The sequence below is a fragment of the Candoia aspera genome, chromosome 1, assembly GCF_035149785.1.
Source record: "Candoia aspera isolate rCanAsp1 chromosome 1, rCanAsp1.hap2, whole genome shotgun sequence".
In the NCBI taxonomy this organism is placed as follows: Eukaryota; Metazoa; Chordata; class Lepidosauria; order Squamata; family Boidae; genus Candoia; species Candoia aspera.
In genome coordinates this window covers 85,042,399-85,060,806 of record NC_086153.1, presented here as the reverse complement: position 1 = coordinate 85,060,806, position 18,408 = coordinate 85,042,399, and the positions used below count along the sequence as shown (strand labels likewise).

The following is an 18,408-nucleotide window of genomic DNA, read 5'->3' as shown; positions in this document are numbered from 1 at the left end:
TAAGCCCCTGCTTTTTCAGTTCTGTGAATTAAAATCTTGGGGTGAAATCTGAACTGAGAACAGTTTCTGAGGGGAGAAATGGAAGGTTTCTCATTTGGTCCTGTTGCTGTTTCATTTAGAGACAAGCAATACCAGGAATTAATACAAAGTAGGCTGCTTGGATTTTATTTTTTGCAAAGTTCAGACAGTTGGATGCAGTTCTTTATTTAATGGGAAAAACTGTGGTGGGAGTGATTTAAATAAATAGCTTTTGCTCATTTGGAGGTTTTTTAGTGCATGTTTCTCAAGTAGGTATTTATTACATTAATTTGGCTGTTCTGAAAACACCATAAATCTCAGGAAGTTCTCTACAGTATGTTTGTCTTTTGGGTATGCCAAGCCATGATCTTATCCTCCCAAGTAACCATTCTGTTGGAATTAGCTACTTCTGACTTGGATGCAAAATTATCTTTCTTAAATGGAAAGGGAGGCAGGCGTTTTGCATTTCAGAATCAGTTTTTATAGTCCTCAGGGCCATTATTGTTCATTATTTTTTTCTATATGGCAATGGCAGTGGGATGACTTCTATATAGAGTCCCATCTATATAGAAAGATAACTGCAATATTCTGGCTTCTCAAACTGGAATTGTTATTTGTTTGGAATTAATTTCCTTTGGCATCCTTCTGGTTAGCAATGTATTCCCCTCATCACTATTACTTGTTGCAATTAAAAATAAATAATACTTGCCATATAATTCTTTCTGGAGCTTCTAATACCAAGGCTCTGCTTACATATGTCTTTAGAAAGAAATGGTTTGCATTGCTTATGAAATAGCTGAATGCTCAAGGATTCATATCAAAATAATAAAGTATTATTAATAATAAACAGTGAATGTTTGTCCTATCCCAAGGGAATGGAATCAGGAAATACTAAAATAAGTTTCTGACTGTGAGTTTGAAAACATTAATTCTATAGGACCATGGCCAAAAAGGACACATCTGCCTGGAGGTTTTCTTCTCCATAATTTGTGGGAAACTTCAATATTAGCATGGAAACTCTGGAGGGCCAAACTAGAATGAATTGTGGCAGGACTCCAGGACTCAAGGGTTCAAAAACTAGACAAAACAAATGGACAAGTCAGTGCTTTTGGTCTCCAAATACAAACTGTAGCATCATAATTAGTCGGTCGGCTATTGACCCCCAGTTATAAGCATTATTTTTTGCTAAGTAATCAAAGTTTGAAGAGAAAAGATAAATTCCATGGTCTTAAATATTTTTAAAAAGTTAAATCTTGGACATAACTGATATGTAAGATGGTGACTGATCAAGGACCGCAGGACAAGGAATCTTGAATGACCCCTGCAAAATGTGTTGGTTGTATCCAGTTGAAAAAACTTTGTTTCCAAAACACAGAGATTTCCAAATCTTAAAGGTTCTCTTTAAGATTGGTTAAGATAAAAGGAATGAGAGTAATAAAGAATTATAACAACTGAGCTATTTCCCATTTAGAACCAATTCACCACTAGTATGTTGGGACAAAGACCATTTTAGTAACTTTCTAACAATGTTCCTGTGATCTGGCAGGAAGGTAGGTCTTTGCACAGATAACCAAAAAGCTTGCAAGTGGCTGTTTGCATGCGTTTCCTGAATCCTTATCAGTGTAGGACACAACCAACTTTAAAATTTGGATAAATATCATTATATAATCTGGTTCAGAATCAGGCCAATTTCACCTCCCCTCCCAGTCGATGCACTGAAGTACTAAAAAAGGGTCCAGTATGGCAAAGCATCAAAGCACCTGACTCTTCCAGATGAGAGCCACGGAACCCCAAAATGGAAACCAGTTTTTAGGTAATGTTAAAATGGTCAGAACAGTGAAAGAACAGGCAGGAAATCTTGGGTGTCTTGCAAATGCATTCATATTATTTATTATTATTGATTTGGTTGTTGTTATATCTTTCTCACATAGATAGGTGACAGCACTTGACTAACAATTATTGAAAAGTTAAGCAGTGTCAGTACTGGGCAGCATTTATTTATTTATTATTCAAATTTAATTACCGCCCATCACCCCCAAAAGAGGGACTATGGGCGGTTAGATGGAAAGCCACCAGGATTCAGACAGAATAATAATAATAATAATAATAATAATAATAATAATACCAAAACATCTAGAGCACCACTCGAACACCATTGGCATTGACAAAAATCACCATCAGTCAATTGCAAAAGGCAGCTTTACTTGGAACAGCTTACATCCTGTGACAATACCTTTAATATTATTAAACAACAATATCTGCCTGTCCCAGGTCCTTGGGAAGGACTCGATAGATGGACAAAAATGCCAAATCCAGTCCAAACATCTGGCTGATTGTGTGATCAATCATAATAATAACTTCGTTGCAATTTCAGTATCGCTTTGTAAAATTAACTTCACTGACTACATGTCATAGATGGAAGGAAGGAAGTAAAAATGGTAAATTCTGTGCATAAGGTAATGACTGTTTATATATTTATTGTTTTATCGGATTGTTGTACACTGCCCCGAGTCTCACTTTTGTGAGACAGATGCCTATATAAATTTGATTAATAAATAAATAAATAAATAAGAAGAATTAGGAAAATGATGAATAAAAAACCACATTCTATAACAGAATCTTCTTTGGACAACTGAGAATTTAAAAAAAAAAGGGAAAAGCTTTTCTGCTTTGACAAGATGTTCACTCCTTCTTGCTCAGCCACTGTTTCAGGTACTTGAAGCAAAGAACATTTCTTTTTTTTCTGAACAGCAGATCATTGCTGTTCACTCTTCTACTTTGTGAGAGCTGCAAGAACCCTATGCCTGTCCCTTTTTCTTTTATTAAGAAGAAATTCTGTATAGAAATTAAGTTAGCACCAACAACCTGCAATTCAAAGCTTTATTGTCAAGGACTAAAAAGAAATAATTTTTCTGTCATCTGAGAAAGCGGCCATTTTTCATTTCCAAAACAAAGCAAAAAATCCCACTACTGCTATCAATTGCCAGCTGATGTCATGAGATAGTTTTGGGAAGAAGTATCTCCAAAATAAGGCAACTGTGTAAGTGTATGTAGTGTCTGGATTGAACACCTGAGAAAAGTGGAGTGGCCTTTTTTAAATATTTTAATTGAATTATCAGTGAGGCTCAGTTGTGATTAAATTATTTTCTCTTTTTTTAATTACTAACATAGTGCAATGTGGGGTGTCTTCTTTATGGTATGAATGGAACATACAGGCTATAGAAATATTTCATGCAGCACTGTGCACTTTGCTGAATGTTAAGCTAAATATTGTGGTTGCCGTGGGATCCCCAGGGGTATGTATGTAATGTGTCCCAAAAGTCAAGATGATCATAAGGTCATGACCACCATCCTGACATTCTTTTTTGACCCACCCTGTGGATACCCATACTGGCAGCCTAATAGTAATGATTGTGGACATATTTGTTTATTTATAATTTTGTAACAATCTCATTTTGATAGATTCAAATTTGCTTTTGTCAAAATAAAGGAATGCAATTGGCTTGAAAAGATGCAATAGGCTTCAAGGGTGAGATAGTTAAAACAGTATTACAGACCAACATTGTTGCTATTATAGTTGAAATTATAATTGCCTTAAGTTCTTCTTTGCTTCTCCCCCCCCCCCCCCATTATTTTTAAGCCCTTTATGAACTACTCTTCAAAGACTGACTTTGTTGCTTCATTTCCATGCTTATGAAGACTTCCTTCTGTTGTCTCTCTATCTGTCTATCTGGCTGAATATAAGAATGATTCTGGCTTATTGTAATATACAGTACAATAGTTTAAAAGAGGGCATGTGATCTCTTTGGGACCAAGGGCCATTAATTAGAATTAATATGCTTACTCCCAATGTATTATATATTTTTCCCATTCCAAATTCCTATTGTGCACCTCTGGTTAAAATTAACCATAGTTCCTGTTTTATATATAACAACCAGCTGCTTTCAGTCTCATTCTCTATTTCATGCTGGGGGAAAAGCAAGGAGGAAGTTTAGGATTTGAACAGGCTTGTACTAAGCTAACATTATAGACTTAAGACAAATGTTTTATTTATTTATTTATTTTTCAAATTTCTATCACTGCCCATCTCTCCCGAAAAGGAGACTCTGGGCGGTTTACAATAAAATCACAATTAAAACATATAAATTACAATATAAATAGATCAGTAAAAAAACCAAAATAGATATAAAATATAAAATGTTACCCAAATCTTCCTATTTTTGCTTTATTTGTCATTTTTTTCCCAACATACTTCTTATATTCATAAAAGGTAAATTAAGGATTGGCATGGTGACTCTTTCAGACAATTCATTTCCCATTCATCTGATGCGAAAACGCTCCTTGGCAAGGTCAGAGTGGAGATATGAGAGATTTCTAATTAATCACTAATAGATGAGTCTTGCCTATCTTTAAATAGGTGGTGGTGTTGGTGGTCTAAAAATCTTTGACTCTTAAAGTAGATCACGTTAAATGACTTCAATGCTATTTCTAATGATGAAGGATAGATTTATGTTTCGGTCACAACTTTGCTCTACTGCCGTTTACTGCTTTCAGTTTATGAGGGAACAGACAGAAATTATGTTGTGTTGCCAGCAAGTTTTTAAGTTAACTGTGGGTCCCTGTGGTTGTTTGAAGCAACCTCCTGATCTTTTTCAGCCATATTCTTTGCACATAGCTGATTGTACTTGAGCTACGAATACTGTAGATCTGAACTTTCGCTTAGTAGAATATTCTTTTTGAGTATAAGAATAAGGCATATACACTGTAGAAAAGGAAAACAATAGCTGAATGTGCCATTAGGTGAATGTAGACACACTGCTCACTTTTGCACTCCATATATTCTTGGCTATAAAACTGTAATTTAGAGCAATATAAAAAAATCCTTGTAATGTTCATTTCTAAAAATAATGTATATTTTACAGTAGCTCACAGAATTAATTTATATTCCCACCGAACATATTTGCTGTAGTACAACAATGAAGAAAAAAACCCTGAGCCTCAACATCAGACTCCTGGAATACGGTATTGTTTATGTCTATAGCATGCTGGTTTTTTGGAAGGAAATTGTATAGTCCATCTGTTGAATTTTAACTATCCCCCCTTTCTTTCTTCAATTATTTAGCACTTTATTTTATTTGGTGACAGTTTTCCGCCTTGGTAGGCATGTATGGGTAAGATAAAAGTAGTTCATTTATTTAATATTTTAAAAAAATTCAAATTTAGAGGCTGTCCGACTCCTTGATAAATCTGGGCAGCTTACAAATTAAAAAAAAGAAATGCAACATATAGAGATACAAGTAAAAAATAACCCTGGCCACCTGGAAAACAATACACCAGGCCATTCAGCAGACATGACAAAAAGTAGGGTCCCTAAACACCCTATCCCAAGTCCTGGGAAAACAAGCAAAGTTGTAACAGTTTCCTAAACATCACAAGGGTGGGAGTGGCATGAATCTCTGGGGGGAAATCATTTTAGAGGGCAGGGGCTCCAACAGAGAAGGCACTTCTTGGATGCCACAAGATGACCCTGATCAATCGACAGGACCCAGAGCACACCTACTCTGCTTGATCCAACTCGATGGGCAGAAAAAATTAGCAATAGGCAATCCCTCAAATAGCCAGAACGGATGCCATGAAGTGCTTTGAAGGTGATAACCAGCACCTTGAATTGTATCTAGAAGCCAGCTGGCAACCAGTGCAGCTTGTGATGCAGTGGGGTCACATAAGCATAATGTAATGGTCCCAACACTGCCCATACCACCACATTTTTGACCAGCTGTAGCTTCCAGATGGTCTTCAAGGGCAGCCCTACACAGAGCGCATTACAGTAATCCAGTCGTGAAGTGACCAAGGAATGAGTGACTGCCTAAAGGGTGTCTTGGTCCAGGTGTAGGCACAACTGGGTCCAGGAGCTGAGAGTCAAGAGGACCCCAGATTACACATCGATCTTGAATGGGGAAGTGCAGCCCTATTGAGAGTTAATAATGGAATATCCCCAGAACCAAAGGGTCAAGATGTATAGCTGGGTATTAAATCATTATAGATAAATATTAGTGTCGAACTTCCCCTTTATCATACTCTGACTAATGTACAGTATTTATAGACATTTGAATGTTTGCGTGTGTGTCTCTGATTTCTACATTGTCTCCATTACTTAGTTACCTGGAGATTATTATTTCTTGTTAAAAGTATTCAGTGACATTCCATAAAATTTAAAGTAAGACCTCTGTGTAAATGATACAGCATGATTAAAAAAGCAAAGCTCTCTCTTTTTTTGTACTTAAGCTGGATTGGAATAGAAGCTTATGGCATCATTAATTATTTCTCAACCAAGTTGATTGAGATTTATGCAAGATTTACATAAGTTGATTTATGTAAGAACATAAAAATGAAGGCCATTAAGAAACATGGATGTGTCCTTGGGCATAACTTTTCCAACTGGCCTCCACCGTTAAAACTTGGTCTCCTTTCCCCTGCCATTCCTACCACTGTCAAAATCTGAACCCAGATACCAGATTTCCCTGATATGAAATTCTGCTTCTTTCTGTCTTTGTGTCACTCACTGATTATGTTTTCTAAGCAAGCAGTAGGGCTTCAAAGTGGGTTTGGAGTTTGGCTGTTTTGCAGTCATTTAATGTGCCACTGGCAAGGACTTCTGTGTGCAATCCACAAAAAAAAAAGGGTGGGGGCTTTGATTATGCAGTCTTGGCTGCCATCATTAATTTTTTGAATCACCCGAACTCCCACCCCACAGATGGCCTGGCCAGTAGGGAAAGTTGCTGGGGCAAAATTACTGTGGTGAGCAGTAGCATTGATCAGGAGGAGTCAAACTGGTGTTTCTTGGCTGTCTGCTGTAGTAGTTACCCCAAATACAACATCTGACCTGAAATGTTATCTAATTTGTACCATTTTAGTATGCTTGGACAAAGTCATGTACTGAAAGAGTCCTCCATGGGAAAGAGGACCTCTGGCACATACATGGCTTTTTTCTGAAGGAAAAGTTGAAGCCTGAAGTAATAAAGTTTTAGAAGTAAGTTTGACCATTGGATTTTGATGATTGTAAAAACAGAAGGACTTTCAGAAGTACAGTCTTCAAAATGATGTGGCTTTTTTCTTTCCTAATAGTGATGCAATTAGTTTACTTATTGATCTTTCTTCATCCATATTGCTTAAAGAAATGTTATGCCCTTCTAGCAGAAGCTTGATATTATTCTTTGAACTGAACACAATCTGAATATGCCTCCAAATAGTTTGAAGAAGACAGAATATTCCAAATAAGATCGTAGGTTGATAATAGTGTACCAACACACAGAATATGCTCCCCTCCCACTCCAAAAAAGGAGTCTTGAAAAGGAAAATAGAAGAAGCAGCAAGCACCGAGTGAAAGAGAAATGTTGACTTTTTTATTTCAGGCAGAAATTGTATTTTTTTTTTTTTGCTTCATACAATGGCTTATGATCGTCAAAAAATCTTAGCCTGGTTTGCTTTGTTTTGCCTTTGTTGGCAAGACTACCAATGTACTGGTTTGGCCTATGAAGGGAAAAAGCTATAATTTTAATTCTCATTAATATTTTATTTACATAGGAGAAGTTTGAGCAAAGGACCCTTTATATACCATAAAGCAGCATTACCCTTCATTTTTATTTAAAATACTTCAAACTTAAGACTAAAGTCCTTCTAAACTACAACAGGTTGATTTTCTCTTCTGGATGTGGAAAATGGATTTTACAACAGTGACATAGCCAGCTAAGTGTTTGATATACAGTATGTCAGAAAGAAAGTGTACATTTTATGCTGTATAGAACAGTAGCTGTGATTATCCTCAGCAGAAGTTCTTCTAATTACAAATACATCTTTTTCTGTTAACATCAGTGGACTTACATACTTTTGTTTGCATTGCCCCATAGAAGAGATCAAGAATGGTATCTATATGGGATCATTCCTTCTCTCCTATATTGTTCTTCTCATTTCAACTATGTTCATAAATTCTTCCTGCTTTGATCTCATGTTTTTTTTGCCTTCGCTTCTTCCTCTGTGTCTCAACAAGCATTTCAAAAATGGCTGAGCTCCACGGTTTTTGAAGCATGATATGTAATGGTAAGGAGAAGGGCATAAGCCATCAAGTGGTAAAGGCAGCTACTGTAGAGCGCTACTGTGTGGTTTTGTTTGTTTTTTCAATCTATGGTAAATTGATTGCAAATGCAACGCACACTTTCCATAACTGTTGGCATATGACATGGGACAAAGTATGCCTTCTTAGTCACCTCAACTGTGTAAAGGTCCAGGGGTTGGGCTTTATAAATACAGTTGCACTTGAAGCACAGAATATGAAGATCTGGTTAGAAAAACTGGTTCATACTGGGAAACACATTTTCTTTAAGGAGTGGACATTAAAGAGGTGGCTTCTTAGACCTGGTTTTACAGAACTGAATTATCTTCTTGCTGAATATTTGAAATAGAGAGCTGCTAAGTTTTGCCACAGAAGTCACTGCAATTCTATTTGGGTAAATTTACATATACTGTATTCTCATCCTTCTTAGTTGCAACCGCTACTAGGATGTGAGGTTTTGAATTACACTAACAGCATGGATCTGACTTGACAAATCCTTCCATCTTAGAATTGTAGAGATTTGAAAGAGTTACAGGATCCTCTCTACTGCTTTCTCTGCTGTGTTATAGACAGTATTACAAGGCTTACAGTGAGTTGGGTATTGACCTATAGCATACTATAGCCCAGAGTCGCTTGTGAGATGGGCAGTGCAGAAATGTGAGAAATAAATAAATAAATACTTATAATAACCCCATGAAAGACCTGCACAACTCGAAGGTTGACAACCTGCATGCTAGTGACCAAATATGTACAGAAGTCTTCTGGATGCTTCTAATCTGAACAGAAATCTCTATGTGGAATACTTAGGAAGCCATTTTTTTCTCAGAATGACAGTGTCCATACCATGTCCATACTACCTACACTGAATACAACAGTCTCTCTAGGATTGAGGTCTCCAGTGCAGACTTCATAGGCACCTCCATGCCCACTAGGTTATACTTAGACAACTCACCAAGCCTTTTATGCAGCCTTTTATGGATGCAGGGATCAGAGCCACACTGCAATCTAGGAAAAGGGATTCAGATACACACATTGCCTCTCTCAGACCCTCCTTATATCAAGCATCCCTGTATCTGGGATTCCTTTAAGGAGCGCCAAGAGGTGTCACATGCATGCCCATGAACATTCTGAATCACACTATCAGATTGTTGCATGGCCTAGAAGTGATAGTCCTTAATTTGCCCTTGGGGGAAAAAACAGTCCTGGAGAGAGACAGCATTTCCATAAAATGCTTGCAGTAGAAAACTCTTGATCTTTTGGGGCAGGGATAGATTTTCCTCCAGTTAGGTAACGGTAAAATTCTTTATACAATTAGCTGCATTTTTTTTAATGTGGAACATTTAATTTAAAAATGTTGACAGTACAATATATAAAATAGCTATTATAAATGCACATAGTGTATTCTATAGCTGCCAGGTTTACGTTTTTAGGAAACTGTAAGTTACACTGTGGTTAAGACTTGTACTTTACCCTTCTGAATGTCCACATTCTGTCACAGTGATGTATGGTCAGACTTAACAGCCCCAATTGCTGAACACTTGAATCAAATTATAACCAGTTTTATTGCAAAAGGACCCTGTACACATTTATATCAATTCTAGTACCTTACAATTTTAGTGACCCAACAAGTCATTAACATACAGAAACATGCACAAAAAGCAAGAAAGATCACCCATCCCTTCTGCATTTTAGCAACTTTTCACTGTTGAGCAATTCAATGTGAATCAGAGTTTTATGTGAACGGTCAGTGTTAGCATTCCTCCTGAATGAAAGATGGAATGACTTAAGTACAAGTGTAACATATTATAAACAATTGCATGCAAAAAAAGTCACACATTGAAACCAAAGTATTTTACAGAATTTACTACAAAATACCATAAAAACTGCTTCCTTCTAAGCCCTCCCCCCCATATCCTACGAGCCAACTGGATGTCTTTCGGCATAATAGTAACTTTCTTGGCATGGATGGCACACAGGTTTCTGTCTTCAAAGAGACCCACCAGATAGGCTTCACTAGCCTTCTGCAGTGCACCAATGACTGCACTCTGGAACCTTAAGTCTGTCTTGAAGTCTTGGGCAATCTCCCTTACCAGCCTCTGAAATGGAAGCTTGCGAATCAAAAGTTCTATTGACTCTTGGTAACGGCGAATCTCATGCAGCACCACAGTACCAGGTCTGTAGCGATGAGGTTTCTTGACTCCACCAGTAGAGGGGGTACTTTTTCTAGCAGCTTTGGTAGCCAGCTGTTGACGTGGAGCTTTGCCACTAGTGGATTTATGGGCAGTCTGCTTAGTATCGGCCATTTTCCTTTTCTCTTTCAGAAACAAATCCTTAAAAAAAACACCACTTCGGCTGTAAGTACATGATTAAGGCATCCTATGCTTCCTTCGTGGAAACCTTAACTGTCAATTAGCTGCAAATTTTAAATGTCTTTTCATTTATTTATGAACAGTTTCTATGCTTGCTCAGTCTCACAATTCTGTGTGGTGACAAACATATATTGGAAATTGGCTGAAGTTGGGTGAAAGACAATTAATTACCAAGGGTCCCTGTTACCCTTGGATTCTTTGGTGCTGGGTAGGATTCACCCACTCCAACTGTCTTTATGTTTTCCTTTCAGCTGTCTTTGCATTTGACGTTCCATCTTTCTATGATCAGATGATCCATCTATGATCATCTGTTCTGTACCTCTCTCCCCATCCTCTCTTTTTGGTTTCAGTCCCTGTCAGTTCCTCTGTCTCTGCCTGGTTCTTGCTGTATCCCACATTCCATAGGTATCTGTTCCAAAACCATGATGATGCTAAAATGGTGAAACTTACCTTGTGACATCACAGTACAAGCTCCACCCTTTCATACTTGCATTGTGATTCACATGCAGACATAGAATTTGCATCACAACCCACATTTTGTCACTAGTCCCCTCTTGCTCCCTTCTATAGACATATAAGCAACTCTGAGAGCCAGTTTGGTCTAGTGGTTAAGGCTCTGGGCTAGAAACCAGGAGTCTGTGAGTTCTAGTTCCACCTTAGGCATAAAAGCCAGCTGGGTGACCTTGGGCCAGTCACTTTCTCTCAGCCCAACTTGGTGCAATGTAGGTGGTTGTCAGGCTCTGCCTGAGACCCAATAAAAACACAGACGCTAGAGTAGACTTTAGGTTCTGGTTTTATTTAGGACTAGAGTGCATGCCCTTAGAAAGCTGAGAGGGGAGCGCGCCGGAATGGGATTTAAATAGCCCGTGCCGGTCAGCACTCCACCCCTCCTTACCCCAGGTGCGCCCCATGAGTCCCACTAGTTCGTCCTTGCCAGGTGAGAGGTCGTCCAGCCCCCTGCGCCCCAGGCATCGCCTCGATCGCCTTCCTGTGCGGTGATGATCCATTGCCGGGCGATCAGGCTTTTAATTCCTCGAAAGCCCGGGCGCACCCTTCCGAACCTTACCTATTCAGTTGTTATTCAATTTCTTGTCAGTTACCTTTTATTGTTGCTTCCTGGGTTGCTGGCCTTGGTCGTTACATTGTTTCTTTAGACCCATTACTGCTTTTTGTGTTCCTCTATTGCCCTTGCCTTATCAGCCAGGGACCCATATTCCTGTATTGTCATGCGAGCCGTTGCAATGTCACAAACATCGCAATGGCGATCATGACATACTGCCCCCCCAAGAAAAATCAAGCCGAGGGTTTGGAGGGATATGCAGTATGGAAGTTGCGGATTAGCTTGGGAGCCTGGATGTCGCGGGCAGCGACCCACTCAGGGTGTGAAAAGTGTTTCCATTTTACCAGGTATTGGAGGGAGCCCCGCAGCTTGCGGGAGTTGAGTACCTCCTTGACCTCGAAATGTTGCTGTCCGTCTATCATAACTGGTGGGGGGGCGTGCGCGGGTGCCACCGGGATGAGTCTCTTGCCGGCTTGAGTAAGCTGCAGTGGAACACTGGGTGCAGCCACTTTAAATTATGGGGCAGGTCCAAGCGCACCGTGACTGGGTTCACGATTTGTGTCACCTGGAATGGCCCAATAAATTTGGGGGCCAGTTTTTTAGATGGTTGTGGTGATTTAATGAATTTGGTGGATAGGTAAACCAGGTCCCCTACCCGAAAAGTTGGTTGTTGGTGCTGGTATTTATCCGCCTGCAGTTTGCATGCGGCTTGTGCCTCCTTAAGTGCGTCTTTGATGACGGGCCAGGAGTCTGCGATTTTTGAACCCCAGTCACAGGCGGCCACTGCTGGGGACGGGGGCTGAGGGAGCTCTGGGATGGGGATGAATTCCCGACCCGACACCACCCCAAAGGGGGTTTGTCCCGTGCTTTGATGTATCACGTTATTGTATGCGACCTCTGCAAACGGGAGTAAGTCCACCCAGTCGTCCTGGTGGTAATTTATATAGGAGCGGAGGAATTGTTCCAGTGTGGCATTAAGGATCTCTGTAGATCCGTCCGTCTGGGGATGCCAGGAGGTTGACAGGGCTTGCTGGGTACCTATTAGTTTCAAAAAAGCCCACCAAAACCTCGAGGTAAATTGTGTGCCCCTATCAGTCACTAAGCGGGAGGAGCAGCCGTGGAGGCGGTACACGTGTACCAGGAAGAGTTTCGCCAGCTGTTGTGCTGATGGGATCGAGGCACGGGATAAAATGGGCTTGTTTTGAGAAGTAGTCTTTGACTACCCAGATTACTGTTTTCTTTTGGCTGGGCGGTAAATCCATGATGAAATCCATCGAGATTTCATCCCAAGGGAGTGAAGGTGCAGCCATGGACTGCAGCAGCCCCTGGGGTTTACCGGCCGGTCGCTTGGCCATCGCACACACAGGGCAGGACGCCACATACGTTTTGACGTCCTTCCTCAGCGAGGGCCACCAAAATTGGCGTCGCGTTAGGTGGAGGGATTTTAGGAACCCAAAGTGACCAGCCTGTTTGCTATCATGCACCCTGCTGAGGATAGTCGGTCTTTGTGAGTCAGGGACATATAACCTTCCCTCCACCCAGGCGAGGTCCTGTTCCATAGTCACTTTGTTAGGGTTGGCGAGGAGCCAGGGGTCAGATTTTAATGCTGTTATAAAATCTGTACGTAATCCACCTGGCATCTGTGGTTGCCTGCGGCTTGGGGTGGGCTGCGCCGGAGTTGTTTGCAAGGGGGGGGGAAGGCTGTCCCCGAGCGCTGCTCCGGGTGACAGCTGCTAAACCCAATTGGGAGTCAGAAAGCACAGTCCCTACTACGTCGGAGACAGGCTCTGCGTCCTGGGGTAGTCGGGAGAGTGCATCTGCCAGGAAATTCTTTTTTTCCTGGGATGAACTTCAGCTGGAATTTGAACTGGCTGAAAAACTGAGCCCAGCGTATCTGCTTGGGACTGAGGCGCCAGGGCGTACGGAGCGCCTCGAGGTTGCGGTGGTCTGTCCAGACCTCGAAAGGGCAAGTTGCCCCTTCCAAAAGGTGACGCCAAGCCTCCAGTGCTGCTTTAACCGCAAATGCCTCCTTCTCCCACACGTGCCATCGCCTCTCTGTTTCGGAAAATTTCCAGGAGAGATAGGCGCAGGGCTTCAGGATTCCGGCGGAATCCTTTTGCAGTAGGATAGCCCCAATTGAAAAGTCAGAGGCGTCAGCCTGCACCACAAAAGGCCGTTCGGGGTCGGGGTGGGACAGGATTGGCTCCGCTGTGAACAGCGCTTTCAGCCTGTTGAAAGCGGTTTGACAGTCAGGAGTCCAATTAAGTATGGCCCCTGGGTTTTTGACCTTGCGCGTCTCCCCGACGCCTTTGGTCTTCAATAAATCGGTCAAGGGCAGGGCAATTTCGGCGAACCCTTCTGCGAAGGACCTATAGAAATTTGCGAACCCAAGGAAACTTTGAAGCTGGCGCCGGGTGCATGGGCGCTCCCAGCTCAAACAGCCTGAACCTTTGCAGGGTCCATTTCTATGCCCTTGTCTGAGATTCTGTACCCTAAGTAATCCAAGCGCGACTTGTGAAATTTGCACTTGGAGAGCTTAGCGTAGAGTTTGGCTTTCCGGAGCTTAGTGAGAACTTGCCTCACTAATCTCTCGTGTTCCCTCTGAGTCTTAGAGTAGATTAGGATATTGTCTAGGTAAACTAAGACTCCTTTGAACAGATGTTCATGCAGCACCTCGTTGATTAGTTGCATGAAGACCCCCGGGGCCCCCTCAAGACCGAAAGGCAGTACCTTGTACTGGAAGGAGCTCAAGGGACAGTTGAATGCTGTTTTCCACTCGTCCCCTTCCCTGATGCGAATTTGGTAATACGCCTCGCGGAGGTCGAGTTTGGAAAACACTCTTCCCTTTGACAAGTGTGCCAGCATGCCTTTTACGAGAGGGAGGGGGTATTTGTTTGACAGGGAGGTGGAATTTAATCCGCGGTAATCTGTGCATAGTCTTAGGGTGCCATCCTTCTTCTCCCGGAATAGGACGGATGCTCCAACCGGTGAGTTTGCCAGTTTGATGAAGCCCCTAGCGAGGTTTTTGTCTAAAAAGTCCCGCAGCGCCGCCAATTCCCTCTGAGTCATGGGGTAAATTTTGGGTTTGGGTAATGGGAGCGGTTCAATTGCACAGTCTGTCTTGCGATGGGGGGGTAATTGGTCCGCCTCCTCCTCCCCGAAGACGGCGAAGTCCGAGTATTGCTCCGGCAGTTCTTCTGGGGGGGGAGCGTGGGCTTGATGGTCGACGATCTCAGCCCTCCCCACCGTCAAAGCAGAGGATTTCTCCCTTGCTGGTGCCTGGTAGAACCCGTCCTCGAATGTTATCGAACGGGTCCTCCAATTAATGTAGGGGTTGTGGCGGGTTAGCCAGGGGATCCCCAACACCACTATGGGCTTGCCTACTGGGGTGACCACAAAGTCTATGGTCTCCTTGTGGGTGCCCATTTTCAGGGTGACCTTCCTTGTACCCTGGGTGGGCGGTCCCCCCCCCCCCCGCCGTGGAGCCATCGAGTTGCTGAAAGATAGCGGCTTTGGGAGGGGGAAGCAGGGTAGGTTCAATGCGGCGGCAATGTCCGGGTGGGTCAGGTTTCTGGAGCACCCAGAGTCCACCAAAGCTCCAACCGCGATGGCTTTGGGGCCGTAGGCCAGTTCGATTTCCCCTGCCAGGATGGGAGAATCCCCACTCACCCTGGGGGTGTCGCACCCCTTCTTCACCACCTGCCCGGCGGCACTGCTTAGGGCAGGTGGAAGGCATTTCCTGCTGGCTGCTCCTGGGCGTCCAACACGTCCCCTGCGAGGTAAGTGTCCTCTTCCTCGTCCGGGGTCGCTAGCGCTCCTGTCAGCCATCTGGGAGGGTTGGGTGGCTTGTGCGGTGCCTTCTGCATTGGTCTGGGTGGGCGATCTGTCGTTCTGGCCTTGAGGCATTCAGCTGCCCGGTGGCCCGTCTTCCCACACCTGACACATTGCCCACGGGCAAACTGACGTTGTCACTCCGCGTCCCATGTTGGCGGCTAGGAAGGTGTGGAAGGTAGCCAGGGCTGGGGCTCCAGACTCTGACATCTGGACATACCAGTCCGCAGCCCTGCCCTTAAGTTTTGTGACCACCGCCGAGATTTTGGCCCCTTCTGTTGCAAAGCAATGTCCATATTGTGTTATATAGTTTGTGGCGTTCGTCAAGAAAAACGACAGGTTCGTGGGGTCTCCGTCAAATTTCACGGGGAAGTCTTTGGCGAACCCCCCAAGTTGCGAGACCCCCACCTGTGGGTGGCTAGGGATGACCCCCACTGGAATGGGACCACGGGGCCCTGAGAAAGAGCCCCGTGCTTGGCCCCTTCCTCTTGGGGTTGTCGATAGGGTGGGTGGGGTGCCACGATCCCCCCCTACCCCTGTGCAGTAGCAGTCTTTGTGAGCTCGCTTATTACCGATGCCATGGACTGGAGCATGTGTTCCAGGGCTTGTACCTTGGACTCCAGAGCTCTGAGCCTGTCGGGTGTGACAGGGTCGTCCATCCTCGGTGCTGCCGGTTGCTGCCCGATCGGCAGTCCTGTGACTTCCCTCTCGGGCGTTTGGGGGTAGTGGAGTCTCCAGGTGGTGTAGGATGCCCCCGGCCAGGGTCCCGTTACGCCGTCCCAAGTGAAGAGTTGTTGGCTCCCGATTTCCTCTTCCAACGGGGCTCTCCACTCCGGGCTGGAGCTCCAGGTTTGGAACTGGGGTGCGGTGTGGGCAGGGAGGGAGCCCATGTCCCATCTCGGGCGCGCCGACTCCAGAAGCTGTCTGGTTGTCTCTCCCACTTACGTTGTGTCTTTCGCGCCTCCGGTCTGAAGCGCCGACTCCATGGCTGTCCCCGGTTCCGTCATCGCCGGTGTTCTCTCCCGCAGAAATTTTTTTTCCAGTGGAGACTGGCGAGGTTCATTTTAAAGGACTCTCAGCTTTATGTCAGGCTCTGCCTGAGACCCAATAAAAACACAGACGCTAGAGTAGACTTTAGGTTCTGGTTTTATTTAGGACTAGAGTGCATGCCCTTAGAAAGCTGAGAGTGAGGGGAGCGCGCCGGAATGGGATTTAAATAGCCTGCGCCGGTCAGCGCTCCACCCCTCCTTACCCCAGGTGTGCCCCACGAGTCCCACTAGTTCATCCTTGCCAGGTGAGAGGTCGTCCAGCCCCCTGTGCCCCGGGCATCGCCTCGATCGCCTTCCTGTGCGGTGATGATCCATTGCCGGGCGATCAGGCTTTTAATTCCTCGAAAGCCCGGGCGCGCCCTTCCGAACCTTACCTATTCAGTTGTTATTCAATTTCTTGTCAGTTACCTTTTATTGTTGCTTCCTGGGTTGCTGGCCTCGGTCGTTACATTGTTTCTTTAGACCCATTACTGCTTTTTGTGTTTCTCTATTGCCCTTGCCTTATCAGCCAGGGACCCATATTCTTGTATTGTCATGCGAGCCGTTGCGATGTCACAAACATCGCAATGGCGATCATGACAGTGGTGCACCCCAGGTAACGTGACTTTTCATGGCTAAAGAGTCTACACATCTGGCTGTTGGACCTCATGAGGATTTCCCAGCAAGAAAAAAGCAGCATGAACACCAAACCGCTATGCCATACGATTACAAAAAAATAAAAATAAAAAGCAACTCTGTCCTCTGCTTTTCTGTCATAAAGAGAAAAACATACAGAGAGATAAAGAAAGGTGGCAGTTCTAGTATTTTGAAACCTGTCACACCAACAGGATATCCAGTTTCTAATTAATCACAGAAAGTAATATATGAAATTAGTCAGCCATGTAGTTTTGTGCAGACTACAACAGGGGGTAATTGCCTGCCTGCCTGCCTGCCTGCCTGCCTGCCTGCCTGCCTGCCTGCCTGCCTGCCTGCCTGCCTGCCTGCCTGAATAATAGAAGGCTGAATAAAAGTTGTTGCTATCACACAGACGGGAAGATGTGTCTTTGTAAGAGACCAGAAATACAAGCAAATATCATACAATAGTTGTGACACCTTTGAAAAATGCTAAGTGTGTGTCCAGAGGCCCCAAGAAGTTGGGAATCCCTATGGTGGGGTTTTAGGAAGAGGTCTTTTGCATCCTTTGCTATCTGAGTTTTTCTTCCTGCTGCAACAGAATGCCCAGAATAATGAATATTTTTTGTAGAACAATGCAAGTACCACTTAATAGAAAGACATCTATTTATTTTGCCTCTTGCAAAAGAAGGCAAAACCAGACAGACAAAAAAAAATATTCATAGATGTTACTGTTGCCAAAATCTTATTATCTGTTAAAATCTTACAAATGAACAGCTAACAATCTGTACTGCAGATGCATACCTTTCAGATTGGCTGTCTTTTTTTTCCCTGAGAGAATGTATTGTCCTCAGAATAGTATTCAATTTTCTATTGAATGGCTTCTTGAGAATGGAATATATATGTTATTAAGGGAAGGACATTGAACATTCTGATGGCTTTTAAACTGATTACTCCAGATATGATATAGACTCCCAATTATTACCCTTGGTAATGTCATTATCGTTCTAGAGATTGTGTGACTCAGCAAGCTCAGGACAAGTCTTGACAGCCTGTTGTGCAAAACACTTGTCAGCAAGCAAGTTACAAGATGCTTGAGAATTAATTGTTATTAACTCCTTGCCCTGCAGACAAAGTAGAAGTTCACTCCTATCCTCCTTTCCCACTCATGTTCCCCATCTGCCAGAGGAAGAAGGTGCTTCAGTCAAAAGGGATTTGACATCCCATTTCTTGTCCTTTGCTAAAGAATCCTAATGGAATTTGTGGATTTGGCTGAGAGCATGAAAACACCACCCCTGGAAATACCACATACTCATGGAACTTACTTTATTCTATTCACCTATTTAATGCCCTTTCTCT

The 18,408-nt window shown here is 43.2% G+C and overlaps 2 protein-coding genes across 4 annotated transcripts in view; one reads left to right on the top strand and one right to left on the bottom strand.

Annotated features, from left to right (window-relative positions):
* ESR1 (estrogen receptor 1) overlaps positions 1 to 18,408 on the top strand; it is a 246,774-nt gene that overhangs the window by 32,510 nt on the left and 195,856 nt on the right. The window lies entirely within an intron of this gene.
* On the bottom strand, positions 9,936 to 10,463 carry LOC134500966 (histone H3.3A-like). Its single transcript, XM_063308474.1, has one exon. It carries the CDS (start codon positions 10,429 to 10,431, stop codon positions 9,958 to 9,960), a length of 474 nt encoding a protein of 157 aa, XP_063164544.1. The 5' UTR covers positions 10,432 to 10,463; the 3' UTR covers positions 9,936 to 9,957.